The 13898-nt window shown below is 39.5% G+C and overlaps 1 protein-coding gene across 4 annotated transcripts in view; it reads left to right on the top strand.

Moving 5' to 3' along the window:
* The window catches only part of Phtf2 (putative homeodomain transcription factor 2), a 112451-nt gene that overhangs the window by 72895 nt on the left and 25658 nt on the right, over positions 1-13898 (top strand). For all 4 annotated transcript variants that reach the window (XM_021163161.1, XM_029477589.1, XM_029477588.1 and 1 more), the window contains 2 exons: positions 6453-6639; positions 11093-11248. In XM_021163161.1, coding sequence (XP_021018820.1) covers positions 6453-6639; positions 11093-11248 — 343 coding nt within the window. The remainder of the gene's footprint in view (positions 1-6452; positions 6640-11092; positions 11249-13898) is intronic.

Here is a 13898-nt window from a genome sequence, read left to right as displayed (position 1 = left end):
TCAGTTTCTTAAGTATTTTCAAGACTTTCAGATGAATAGTTTAAATAGCAAAGTTATTTAGTTTTCAGGAGTCATTTGGTTGTTCTGCTTTCTGCAGCTGGCACTGTTATATTATGGACAACATTTAGATTGGTTACTTTCATTTACTTGCTTCTTCTACTTAATAAGACCCAGACTTCAGTTTTCCTTCTGTTGGTCCATAGTATGAAAATGGCTGAGACTGACTGTTTAGTTATGGCAACTGTGTTATAAGTATCTTAAAAGGTGAACCAGTTTCAGCTTTTTTTTTTTAAGGCTTTGGTTTGCTAGCCTATGAATGAGACTATGTCAAATATTAGGTACAAACAGATCTAGGAGAAATGTTAATTTTAGAAGCCCTATGCTGAATTCTAAAATCCTAGTGCCCTGCTTTTTAAAGTTTTTATAAGTGACCACAGGCTGAAATAGTCCTGAAATAGCACCCGACACTTACAGGGCTTTCTGGTGATAAGTGGAAAAGGTCAGCACTTTCTATTTAGGTATCTGAGTTGATGATGGAGAATAGGTAAAGACAGCACAGTGGATAACTTGTGTGAGTGATGTCATGGTTTCTAGAGATTAGAATGAAGAGTGATTTTAAGTCTTACTTGTCTAAATACATTTCATTCTTAAAGTAAAACAGCTTAAATTCAACAAATGCCAATTTAAAAATATAAACTAGGGCTGGAAAGATGGCTCAGTGGTTAAGAGCACTGACTGCTCTTCCAGAGGTCCTGAGTTCAATTCCCCATAACTACATGGTAGCTCACAGCCATCATCTGTAATAGGAATCTGATACCCTCTTCTGGTGTGTCTGAAGACAGCGACAGTGAAATAAATCTTTAAAAAAAAAAAAAGAAAGAAACAAACAAACATAGAAACTAACTGAGATTCCTAAGTTTAGTACTTTAATCCAATGAATTGTTGTGCCCATTGGGAATATAGCTTTCACTGAAAAGATTAAATAGGAAATGTTAGATTTTGAGTTGTTTTTCTTTTATAGCCTTTAAGAGCTAACTGTTGTGTTACTAAAAAGTAGGCCAATGAATAGGAATTATGCTCTTGATTTAGAGTAGAGAACTTGATTTGGTGAATTAAAAACAGTTGCCAGAATGAAGCAGACCACATGTTAGTTATATGCTGGACTGACCTACATTGAGGGCCAGTAATGTTGCTCAGTGGCTGAGCGCTTGCCTAGAACATGGGCGAGGGCCTGGATTAGATAGATACCTTGCACTGCAGGGCGAGGGCCTGGATTAGATACCTTGCACTGCAGGGCTGAGTGTGCATGTGCAGAGTCGCACCTTTATTTGTTGTTTGCAACACTAAAGTGAAAGTTAAAAGTTTAATACATTGACATTATTTACGGGGTTAAATATACTACATAAGTTGAGTCCTACCAGAACTTTTCAGTGCAAGTATTAAGACTTGACCTTTTCTGAATATAGTTGGAGTGGTTGAGTCATTTACACTTAAGCCAGGTACTCAGCTGTCATCTGCAGACAATAATAGGAGAAGTTTATTTGTCAGTGTACCCTGCGGTTTTAAGATTATTGATGAGTAGAACTTGATAACTCAGACTTGTCAAAACACTATATTCTCATGGGCATGTTCTTCAAAAGTTGTACTAACTTTTGGGCTAAAGTTTTCAATATGAAAATTATAATACTTTAACAATTCATTTACAGCATAACCACTTGAATTTTAAAGGAAGTGAAAATATTCAACTAGTGTATTTTTAAGGTTCTTTTCCCTTGAGTAGCTTTGACTCGGGACTTCTTCATCTTGAGTACCAATCAGAATGCATTGTAGAAAATCCTACAAATGTCTCACCACCCAGAAATTAAAAAGGCAGAACTGTTAATGTTGGCTATAACAGTGAGGGTTTTTTGATCTGTAGTTTTTTTCTATTCAAATTCCAGTTCATAAAATAACTGATTTTTTTCTTAGTAAACATCATATTTATTAAGTACTTCTTAGACTAGGCATTATGCTACTTGCTGACAACAAGACATAAAACTAACCTAGTAGAGATGAGTTGCATATAATCTACCAAAACAGTAAAGGGATGCCAGCAGTGCCTTCGTGAAAGATGCGTCCTTATTTCAGGTAGGTCTTCAAAGTGAGTTTTGTTGTTTGTTTGTTCTGAATTTTTGTTTTTGTTTGTTTGGGGGGATTTTCAAGGCAGGATTTCCTCTGTGTATCACTGGCTGTTTTGGGACTTACTCTGTAGACCAGGATGGCTTTGAACTCAGCTCTGCCTGCCTCCGCCTCCCCAGTGCTGGGATTAAGGCGTGTGCCACCACTGCAAAGCTTAGGGTGAGTTTTACCAAGTAGTTGGATACAATAAATAAGTTCTTGGAAATTGGATAAAGCCATTTCTTTTAAGTTGTTTTAAGGATCATTATATAGAACCACACAAAATTAAAGTTTCTGGGTGCCAGGGGAAACTGTTAGCAGAGCAAACAGACAGTCCACAGACTTGGAGAAAACTTTTTCTAGTTACTCATCACAGAGGGGTTGATGTAAGTAAAGATTTACAAAAATAAACACCAAAAAACACAAAACCACTAGTCAGTAAATCCATGAAGTGATCAGTCAGTTCTCAAAAGAAGCCAAACAGCCAGTAGTTTTTATTTTTAAGTTCAGCATCCTTAGCACCTAGGAGAAGGCAAACTAAAGCCACTGGAGTTCCCATCTCACCTAGTCAGAAAGGCCGTCATCGAGAAAACAAACCACAGCAAATGCTTCCAAGTCTGTGGTGATGAGGAGCCCGCGTCACTGCTGGTGAGAGTGCTAGCTAGAAGTCCCTGCAATTAGAAGTGGGACTGCTGTGCGATCCCACTGCACCACTCCTCGGTATGTTTCCAAAGATGCAGACAGGTACTTGCACATCCATGTGATAGCTGCATTATTCACAGCAGCAGAAGTGGAACCAGCCACCATGTATGTTGGCAGAAGAATGGATCATGGAGATGTGACATATATACATTTATTTGACTCTTACAAAAAATGAAATTATGAAATTTGGAGAAAAACAAATGGAAAATCAAAGGATTATATTAAGTGAGGTGACCCAGTCTCAGAAATTAAAATTTGCATATTTTGTCTCCTGTGGATTCTGATTTTTGAAGTTTATATGAGCGTAAATAAGAGATTAGAAAGTGCACATAGATAGGCAATGAAATAAGGTAGAGGGCACAGAGAACAGGAAGCACTGAGAAGCGGGGCAAGGATGAGAGGTTACACACGACATGGCCGTCATCTGTCATACAGTGTTCACTAACTGAGTCATGGTGTTTGTTCTACCCTCATGTTGTTTTCCACCCTCATGTCTGAACTGGCGTTCTGCTTCAAGTTGGCACCTTCTCTTGTTTACTTGGGAATTTCTGTTTTGCTACTACTAAAAGATGTATTTTGGTGACTCTGCTGACCTAAATTTGGTCGGTGGAGCTCACGAGCACCGTTGAGCAGCCCTTGTCTTCCTAACAAGTTCTTACTGTTCTTGGAGCACTAATATTCCAGCTTCAGCTTGTACATCTGCTCCAGCCAAGGAGAATTGTTGCACGTAGGTTTAAAAATGGGCTACCATTTTTGCCCAGGATTGGGCTCTCTTTTGTTCCACCCAGCTCAGGTCTGGGATAGCCACTGCCAACCCTAACCCAGTCTCCTTTTCTACCTGCCTTTGTACTGGGAGAGGTCATGTAACCAGCCCACCCGGGAGACCCTTGAATCCACAGGAAAAAGACACACACACACACACACACACACACACACAGAGCGCTCCATTACCTTTTAACACAAATACCTCCCACCTTCCAGGCATGCCCTGAACAATTTATTATCTCTGTCTCTTTGCCACATCCACCCGTCCATCCGTCCGTAGCAGAGGCCGCAGGCCCTAACACTCCTGCTCCTCGAGGCCTTAGATGATTGCTATGTCTCTTTTCCTCCAAGGCATGACTGAAAAGCCTCTCTCCTTCCTTGTGTCTGCCTTTGAGAAGTCTCTACAGTCCCACCTGTACCTTCCACCCAACAATTGGCTCTTGGCCTTCTTTAGTGACAAATCAAGAGCCAATTAGAGAACTAGACTTTAGTTATCAGAACCTCCCCTAACAGAGAATGGGGTTTAGAAACCAAATGCTGGGTGCAAGCTCAGGGTGTTCAGCATGGACCAAATTCTTTAGGGTGTGTTATTAAACTCTGTGCCTATCTAGATAAAGTATATTTATTGTATATGTCTTCAGCCGATATTTCTCCCTTGACTACTGGCTTCCAGACCGGAGTTCTTAGCTGCTTACTGCTCTTAGGATTTTCTGTCTTCTCATATGCTTCTAGATGTCGTTTACTTAATTATATTTCCATTAGCTTCTCAATCCAGTCTTAATTTCCATCAGCCTTCATGAATACTTCTCCAGCATACTATGAATTTATTTGTATTTCAAGGTAATTCACTTGTTTAAATCCGCATCTGCATGTTACGTAGTGTAAAAGACTATCAGTAAAGGGAATTGCTGATAGCATAATATTCTTCCCTGGGCGGTAAGAAGGCGGCTTTCTGTTCTTCCTTGACTTTCTGTTTCCCCCAGCCCCTTTCTCCATAGCACACTCTGTTATATGTGATGATCTGTAATCCAAGGCCTATGTTCTTGTGGAGTTTTTGTCCCTGGGGATCACATACAAAGACAGCATTAGGACAGCATTCCAAGTCTGTAGCTCTTAGGATGTGTGCACTGAATATAAAGTATCAGGACTGTATAGAGTGGAGGGGAATGTAGCCTGCCTGTTTCTCTTAGTTCTGTGGAGAGCAGGAAGGAGAGGGCCTTCTTTGTATAAGACAAAAACTTCCTGTGTTTTGACAAAACCCTAACGGGCAGTTTCCGAAAAGGGGGTAATTGGAAGAATTGTGGAGACTATAAATCAACTCACGTTTAAGGACAATTTTGTATTGTAATTGGCTTCAAACAGGCTGCAGTATTTCACCTGTAACCTCTTTGTGTTATATCTTGATTCTAAAACTCAGTATTTAGAATAGGTAAGTTCTAAGGCTCACATAGTTGTCAATTTTTTAATTAAATTAATAAAAATTAATTTAAAAATTAATTAGTGTACAAGGGTATTACGGGATTTTCAAACAGTGTCTGAGTAGATTCTTTATCCTGCCCCTTGACACCAGCCACCTGTCACCTCCATCCGGATTTGCAGCCTCTCCACCCAGTTGCTTTTCCTTCCCTGTTCCTGTCTCACTGTCTGCTCAGCTCTTAAGCAGATTCCCGTAGAACCGAGACACTAGGGTTTAGAGCACATTGAAAACCTATCTACATGAAGCATTATACTAATTTTACTTTTTTCTTTCTTATAAAATATGCTCTAGAAAAATTCAAAGGGGGGTTATTTAAATAAAAACACTTTTAAATTATATTTTATGAAAGCCTTCCTCTACATTGAACCCACTTTATTTTCACTTAATGTTTCTGTTGGAAACTACTTTCAGCTGTTGTAGTTTTTTGAGACTCCTCAAACATCTGCCTGTTAAAAATTATTTCTCACATTGTATTTTAGAAACATTTAATTCCTATAAATCAATATCCTTAATTCTGGCCTTGTAGGCTCCAGAAACATGGTCATCGGTTATTTTTTTGAATTCTTTTGTTGAGAAAAAGAGGTTACATCTTAATTTTATGTTCTTCATTTTTACTTTTGCCAGATTTATAACTTTATTTTTTGTTTTCCTTTTTCCATATTTTTTTTGCTGCAAAAGGTCTTGTTTTTATTGTATATTAAAAGGAACTTATCAGCTGGGCGTGGTGGCGCACGCCTTTGATCCCAGCACTTTGGGAGGCAGAGGCAGGTGGATTTCTGAGTTCGAGGCCAGCCTGGTCTACAGAGTGAGTTCCAGGACAGCCAGGGCTACACAGGGAAACCCTTTCTTGAAAAACAAAACAAACAAACAAACAAAAACAAAACAAAAAAGGAACTTATCAAAGAACTTGTGTGTGTGTGTGTGCCAAAGGTAAAGTATTTGAGATAGTATTAAGTCATTAATTATAATGTATCTGATGAGACTTCAAAGATAAACTTCTTACAATAAAAGCTTAAAATACGTTAACCCTCACAAATTGGGCACAATTTTCATTCTAGACACTTCCCACGGCCCAGGTGATTAAGACTAACAATTATCCTGTAAATTAGGGCTTTTCTTTGTGAGTTGTTATTTGTAAGACCTTAAAACCTACCATAAGTCTAACTAGGATTTTAATTTGAACAACCATTTTTTTCTGATATTCTTTTTCATTTAGTGTAAAATGTAAGAGTAGCCATTAAAATTCCAAGAAATATTGCTTTATGAAATAATACCAGATTTTAATTTCTATCGACCCATCCAGAATGAGCTGAGTCCACATGAACATGTTTCTAACTATTCTTGGTTTTAGGTCAAAGAAGGCAAAGAATTCGATTGATAAGTCAACCGAGACTGACAATGGCTATGTGTCCCTCGACGGGAAGAGGACTGTAAAGAGCAGTGAGGATGGAGCACAGTACCATGAGCCTCAGTGTGAAACTGTTGGACCAGAAGACGCAGCCTGGGCCACACGAACGCCAAGGAGTGTTCCTGCCAAAGTCAGTGCTGTTTGCAGCATCTGTTTGAGTTTGTATCTGCCAGCATGAAGTGATGGAGTAGCTGCTCTAAAAGCAAATGTTTTCTCTGGGATGGATTCTGTGACCTTCTATGAATAATAGTGATGACGCTGGGGATCAGGTCGATGTCATTAAACGTGACTGCACGTGTAACTCTGTGCATTCCAAATTGATTATCCGTTACAGGTGTTTAACATACATTGGGAACACGGAAAAACCTTCTTCCCTTTCTGTGTTTAAATGCGCAGTAATTTGTCAACCATAATTACAGAAAATAAGTTATTCCTCCTATCCACAGGTACCCAGTGTTCCTTAGGCACTGTCTCTTCATCCCCTGATCCTCATCTTCCTAGACTCTCTCTCTCACACACACACACACACCTGTGTATCGTACTGTCAGTATAACTAACTGTACAGTAGATGAAATCAGTCCTATGCAGAAAGACTCATACTGTGACTTTGACTTACTACCAGTTCTGTTTCTGCTGCTTTACAAGACGAAATGTTGTTGTGTTTATGAACTGCATAATTATCTCATCATCTGTCCGTAATTAGTGGAGTTGCAGCAGTCTCGGTGTATATGTTATTAGTACTTTGGTGAAGTCTTTGTTCTTCTTGTTCAGGATTGCTATTCAGGATCCTTCACGGTTCCATATAGGTTTAGGTGGGTTTTGTAGTTTTTGAAGAACGTTAGTGGAATGAGACAAGGGTGCCCACTCCATTGTTACTCAGTGTAATGCTTCAAGTCTTAGTTACAGTAATGAAACAAGAGGAAGATAGAAAAGGGAGTAACATTGCAAAGGAAAAGCTAAATTTATCCTTACTTGCAGATGGCATGCGTCTGTATTTAAAAGACACCATGGCCTCCAATCAGAAAACCTTTATATAGGATAAACACATAGTAATTTGCAAGATACAAAATTAATACAGAAGTTAGTAACTTAGAAATTAGAATATCCCAATCATAAAAGTTTCTACAGTAAAAACTTAAAGTACTTACAAAGAACCTGAAGAGGACACCAGGCAATGGAAAGATTTATGCTCCTGAATTGACAATTAATTATTGTGAAAGTAAATGTACTATGAAAATAATCTATGCTTAATGCAGTCCTCAAGAACTGAGAGGAGGTGGGGTGTGGATCCTAAATTCATAGAGCAATGCAAAGGAACATGGGTGGCCAAAGCAATTCTAAGCAGAACAATATTGCTATAGGCATTGTGTTACCTAACCTCAAACTATACCACACAGCCATAGTGAAAAAGCCAGCGTGCTGCTTCTACACAGATAGACACGAGAACCCGAGGAGCAAATCTGCACAGCTGTAGACACCTCATTAAACCGTTTACAGTTTTAAATTTTATGTGGTTTAATTTGTTGTGTTATGTGTATAATTTATTTGCTTCTGTGCGTGTGTACACCATGTGTGTATACCATGTATGTGCCTGGTGCTCTCAGAGGTCAGGAGAAAGCATTAGCTTCCCTAGAGTTACCAATATCGTGAGCCACCACTATGATGGTGCTGGAAGATGGACCTGGGTCTTCTGCAAGAGCACCTACTCTTAACTTCAGAGTCATCTCACCAGCCCAGGACACTTAGGTTTTGACAGAGTTGTCAAAAACATGCATTAGAAAACAACCTTTCAACAACTGCTTCTATCTAGCAAAACTGGATGTTCACATTTAGAAGAAATTTAATCAGTATCTTTCACCCTGCTCAAAAGTCAGCTCAAAGTGTGTTGTGGGAAATATTAAAAAGGCGCTTGGGCCAGCAACTCTGCCCCAGCGGCCTGGCCTGCCATGCACTGGCGGGCAATTGCAGACCTATTTTTATCTCGTGGAGACTCTGACTCAGAGCTCCACAATCCACCCAGCTCACTAAGTTCCCATTGGCAGGTTGTTACCATGCCAACTCCATGCTTCAAAACCCCCGTGACCTTTGTAGTGTACCTCAGGCAAACCCACGCTTTACCCCGTACCTTTCTCTCTTGAACCTAGACAAGCTGCTGCGTGAAGGAAAATGCAACACAGACGTTGTTCAGAAACAACGATAACTCAATTCCTGAGTACAACTAAAATCCTAACTTACAAGCCTTATTAAATCCAAATCCTCCGGTGGTGAATCCTGATGGATCCGGGGACTGGGAGACACTAGTAGCTACAGCTTGTCCTCATGCTATCCCTGTCCAAACAGAAGGCCTAACTCTCTCTCTTCCCCTGTCCAACATGGAAGTCCCGCCTACTTGCCCAGTGATTGGCTCCTTTATTCATGAGGTGATTGGTTCACAAGAAGTCACCTGAGTATGAGTCACTCCTTGTCCGCCACCCCTCCCAGGAGAGCAGAATTAACATCAACGTACAAACAGCACCAGACCCATCCACAACAAAAGTGGATCAAAGATCTTAACTTAAAACATGAAAAACTGAAACTACCAGGGAAAATACAGAAAATAGGTATAGGCAAGATTTTTTTTTTTAATACTAGAACCCAAGAAGATCAGGCAATCGCTCTGAGATTTGACAAATAGAACATTGAGTCACAGGACAGCCAGGACTACACAGAGAAACCCTGTCTCAAACCCCCGCACCCCCCGCAACCCGGACCCCCAAAAAAGGAGCATCTGCACAGGAGGAGCTGAGTGGAGAGAGTGCTGTAGAATAGAAGCCGTTGCTAGATATACTTTAGGTAGCTGGTTACTATCTGGGATACATAAAGTACTGCAAAAGTCTATCCTATCCTCTCTCCAAAAAGACAAACCGAGACTAGCGGTCTGTCATCCAGTGGACCAAAGATGAATAGAAAGTTCTCAAAGGAGAAGTAAAAATAGCAATCCATAAATAGTTCTAAAAGTATCTCATTTTCATAGCCATTATGGATGCTTTAAAAATTGTACTTATTGCCAGTCAACCCTGGGTATCAAGAAAAGAAATGACAGCGAGTGCTAATAAGAATATGAGGAAAGATGAAACTCCCTTCTGGTGAGAGTCTAAACTAAGGCAGCCATTATGAAAAGCAGTGTGGAAGTTCACCAACAAACCAAAACCAGAATTACAGTGTTAGCTATTCTGCTAGTCAGCATACACTGAAAGGACTCTGTATCCTGCGGAGACACTGTTACTGCTCTGTTCATCATGTCAAGGACATCAACAGATGAGTGAATAATGACAGTGTGGTCCATATATGTGTGTGTGTGTACACTATGGAATTTTATTCAGAAGTGAAGAAAAGAGAAATTTGCAGGAAATTGGGTAGAACTGGAAATGTATTAAGTAACAAAAACCAGGCTCAAAAAGACATGCTGCGTGTCTTATTTTTTTATCTCTCTTTTAATTTATTTTATCTATTATCTGTGTTTCCAGTTGCATTTATCCTTTTATGGGAATCCTAGGGTCTAATTTGTATATTTGTACATTTATGTAGGAGTGACTCTGGGTAGAAAGTGCCGCATGAGAGGGGAAAACAAACCTTAATGGAGGGGGTGAGATAGACACTGTGACACGTGGACGCGCAGAGGCACGTTGCTGGAGGAAGGGAACAAGCAAAGCGTAGGACAGACAGCAGAGAGGGGCATCACCAAAAGCAAGTGTATGTGAAATGCTGAAAGAAAACGCAGTACTGTGCTTACTAATTGTCAGAAATGTGGTCGAGTTAAAAGATGTTGCATGTAGGAATATGAGCATGGGCATTCTTGTATGGAAGGAGATGAAAAGATTTTCTGAAAACTTTTAATAGTGCCTTTACTTACATTATATAATATCAGATGTAAGTCGCAAGTCTGCAGTTTAGTCTGGCTGCAGGTTAGCACTCAAGCATTAGCTGTCTGATTCTATGAACAAAACCTGTCATAGCTTTCACACATTCATTTTTAGGTACATATTACCTACTGAGGTATAGGCAAAAAATGTCAGTAGAGCTTACACCTCTTGACCAGTTTCACAATATCTAAAATCTAGGTCTCCTACAGTTGATCTATACATAATATGTGAGAAATGCACACACAGTCAACTATTCATTTCTTGTTGTCTCATAACTATTACTACATCAGTGATGGATCTTGTAATTGATGACCATTTTAGCTTGATAAAATATTTATAATACTTTTCTCAGGTCTTTCAGCTTCTTCCATTATGGTCTGTTATATTTGTGTGTTGTTCATATTTCTTATTTCTGTAAGATGTTTCAGATTCTTTTCTGAACAAAATGTTACAGAATAGTATTTGATAAATTACTTTAATTACTTTTTAAAAGAAAATGTATATTGGAGAGTATAATCACTAGCTTTAAGACATTTTTGCTGAAAATTAGGTAGTCCTAATCAGCTTCTTGGTGGCATTTGAAGATACTTTTTTTATTTGTATAATTTTAAAGATTGTCAGTTTAAAGCTTAAATATCAGTCAGATGTTACTTACAGTTTTCTTTGTCTATTCCCAATTAGGATACCCAAAGAAAGATAACAAACGTCTCTGATGAAGTATCCAGTGAGGAGGGTCCCGAAACAGGATACCCATTGCGTGGTCATGTGGACAGAACTTCTGAAAGCGGTCTTCGAAATAGAAAGCCACACCATTATAAAAAGCATTATGCAAATGAGGTATACAATTTGACGTTACTTAAATGCACATATACCTGTGTTATATTACTTTCAATAATTGAGTGTTATTATTGAAATATTTCCCACCATTATCAATATATTATTGTTTTACATTATTATTATTATTATTTGAGAAATAATCTCACTATGTTCTGTTAACTATCCTGGAGAATTGTAATGGAGACCAGGCCAGCTCTAATCGAGATTCACCTGTTCTCTGCCTTCTGGTAACATTGATCCATTGTTTAATAGCCATTCATGCAGCTTCATTTTTGCAGTATCTATGAAGAGTGGTTCCCTTGGGTGTTCTTTACTGTTAGACCAGTTTCCTTGTTGACTGGTTTAGGAGTGGTGCCTCTTTTACATGTGGAGGTCAGAGAACAGCTTGTGGTAGTTTATCTTTCCCAGGTGAGCTCCAGGGATCTAGCTCAGGTTGTCAAGATATTGTCAGGCTTGCTGCAGAGTGACCTTACCAGCTGAGACAGTCTGCCAGAGCCCGTGTCTGTCGGTCTTTTCACAGTCCATTATATTGAAGTTACTTTCCAGGTAATTTCTCTCATGATGCTACTGCCACTTCGTAATTTATCCATATTATAACATTTAGTAATTTTCTTCTTTGATTCCAGTTTTTCTTTTTTATAAATATATTTCTTTGCTTATTGTTTTTTCCAGACCTTTTCCCAATTTACTGACACCGCTAGACTTAAAACAATTTAGACAGAAAAACAGTATCATTCTGTTTAGTGTTTACTTCCCAAAGATGTGCCTGTGTCACCTCTTGTCAGCTCATATTACCCTTAGTCATTTCAAAATATACAAATTTTCTTTTTCTGGGTGATTCTGAGTTGTATTTATGAAAAAAAATCAAGTATTATCCTAGGGTAGACTATGAGTCTCTTCAGGCTGCTAGGACAGTTACTTTCACATGGTTCTCTCAGTGTTTCCTTGGGCTTTGCTTGTCTTTCCCTCACAGACTGCATTAGACACTCTAAGACAGTACAGCAGCTTACTGCTTTGTCACCCACATCCTGCCTTTAAACCAAATAACCAAGTCTAGGACATCAGAATCTTACTCTATGCCGTTACAAGTTTATTGGCACTGGAAACAAGATGGAGGGCCATTTGGCGTGTCTCCTACCTAGTTATCTGACTTTGGAGGGGTTCGTTACACGCCTTTAATTTGCAGAGCAAATTTTAATTACTGGAATGCTTGAAGAGCAGGATATTCTTCTTGTAAACTTAGATTTTAGATAAGTATTGCTTAGGAAACATTTGCTCTGGAACTGGAGAGATGGCTCCGCTTGCAGAGAACCTGGATTCAGTTCACGGCCCTCACGTGGTGGCTCCCAGCCAGCCTGACTCGTTCAGGGATCTGACAACTTTGAACTTGTTGGGCAGTGTACAGTGTGCACACATATACACGCAGGGAAAACGTTCATACACATAAAATACAAATAAACCTTTTTAAAAAGAAACATTTTAACGTACTTAACATTGATAGCAAACATTACATATACATTGAAAGTAAAGGCTTTAAAATAAATGATGTTTAAGCAGTTGCATTCATCACCCTCAGATTTACCTTAGAAACAGCCAACTTTAAAGGCGGTGTGAGAACAGAACCTTTAGAGCAGAAGATGTGGATCTGTAGGTTGTGACCCGTTTGGGGGTTCATATTAGATCTCCTGCATATCAGGTATTTATATTACAGTTTGTAACAGTAGCAAGATTATGGTTATGCAGTAGCATCACGATAACTCTGTGGTTGGGTCACTGCAGCATGAGGAAGTGTATGGACTCAAGGGCTGCAGTGTGAGGAAGGCTGAGGACCACTGCTCTGGAAGCGGCAGCTGAGGCAGATGTGTAGAAGTGTTTGCACGTTTATTTATAGTTACCGGGCTCTTCAAATACCAACTCTCCGAATTACTTTGGTGTTTTGTGTTGTTTTTCTTAAGAGTAAGCCTTCCTCCCCTCAGACAATCATTTGGGTAGACTTAAACACAGAACGATTCATGTATTTATTACCACTGGGCAGTGCTGGCGCACGCCTTTAATCCCAGCACTCGGGAGGCCGAGGCAGGCGGATTTCTGAGTTCGAGGCCAGCCTGGTCTACAGAGTGAGTTCCAGGACAGCGAGGGCTACACAAAAAAACAAAAACAAAAAAGTATTTTTTATTACCTTGTGCAGTTAACTACATTAGTAGAAAATTCACACAAAATAAAAAACCAACCAACACTTTTCTTAAACTACCGGATTGTCGATCCTGTTTACTGTAGGAAATACACAAAATGACAATAAATCTATCAGAGCTATGATGGTCTTTTCAGGTGACCCAGAAGTCAAAAGAAAATATTTTGAATTTACTTATCTGTTATAAAATAGTTTCAATGATTAAAAAGAGTAGTTTCAGTGTTGGAGAAATAAGTGTTTCAGTACCTGAGGGAGTGTGGGGACCCTGTCACTCCATGTGCAGGTCTCTACCTGAGGGAGTGTGGGGACCCTGTCACTCAATGTGCAGGTCTCTACCTGAGGGAGTATGGAGACCCTGTCACTCCTTTTGCAGGTCTCTACCTGAGGGAGTGTGGGGACCCTGTCACTCCATGTGCAGGTCTCTACCTGAGGGAGTGTGGGGACCCTGTCACTCCATGT

This window comes from Mus caroli, chromosome 5 (genome assembly GCF_900094665.2).
Source record: "Mus caroli chromosome 5, CAROLI_EIJ_v1.1, whole genome shotgun sequence".
NCBI classification, from domain to species: Eukaryota; Metazoa; Chordata; class Mammalia; order Rodentia; family Muridae; genus Mus; species Mus caroli.
This window is presented reverse-complemented; position numbering and strand designations above follow the sequence as displayed.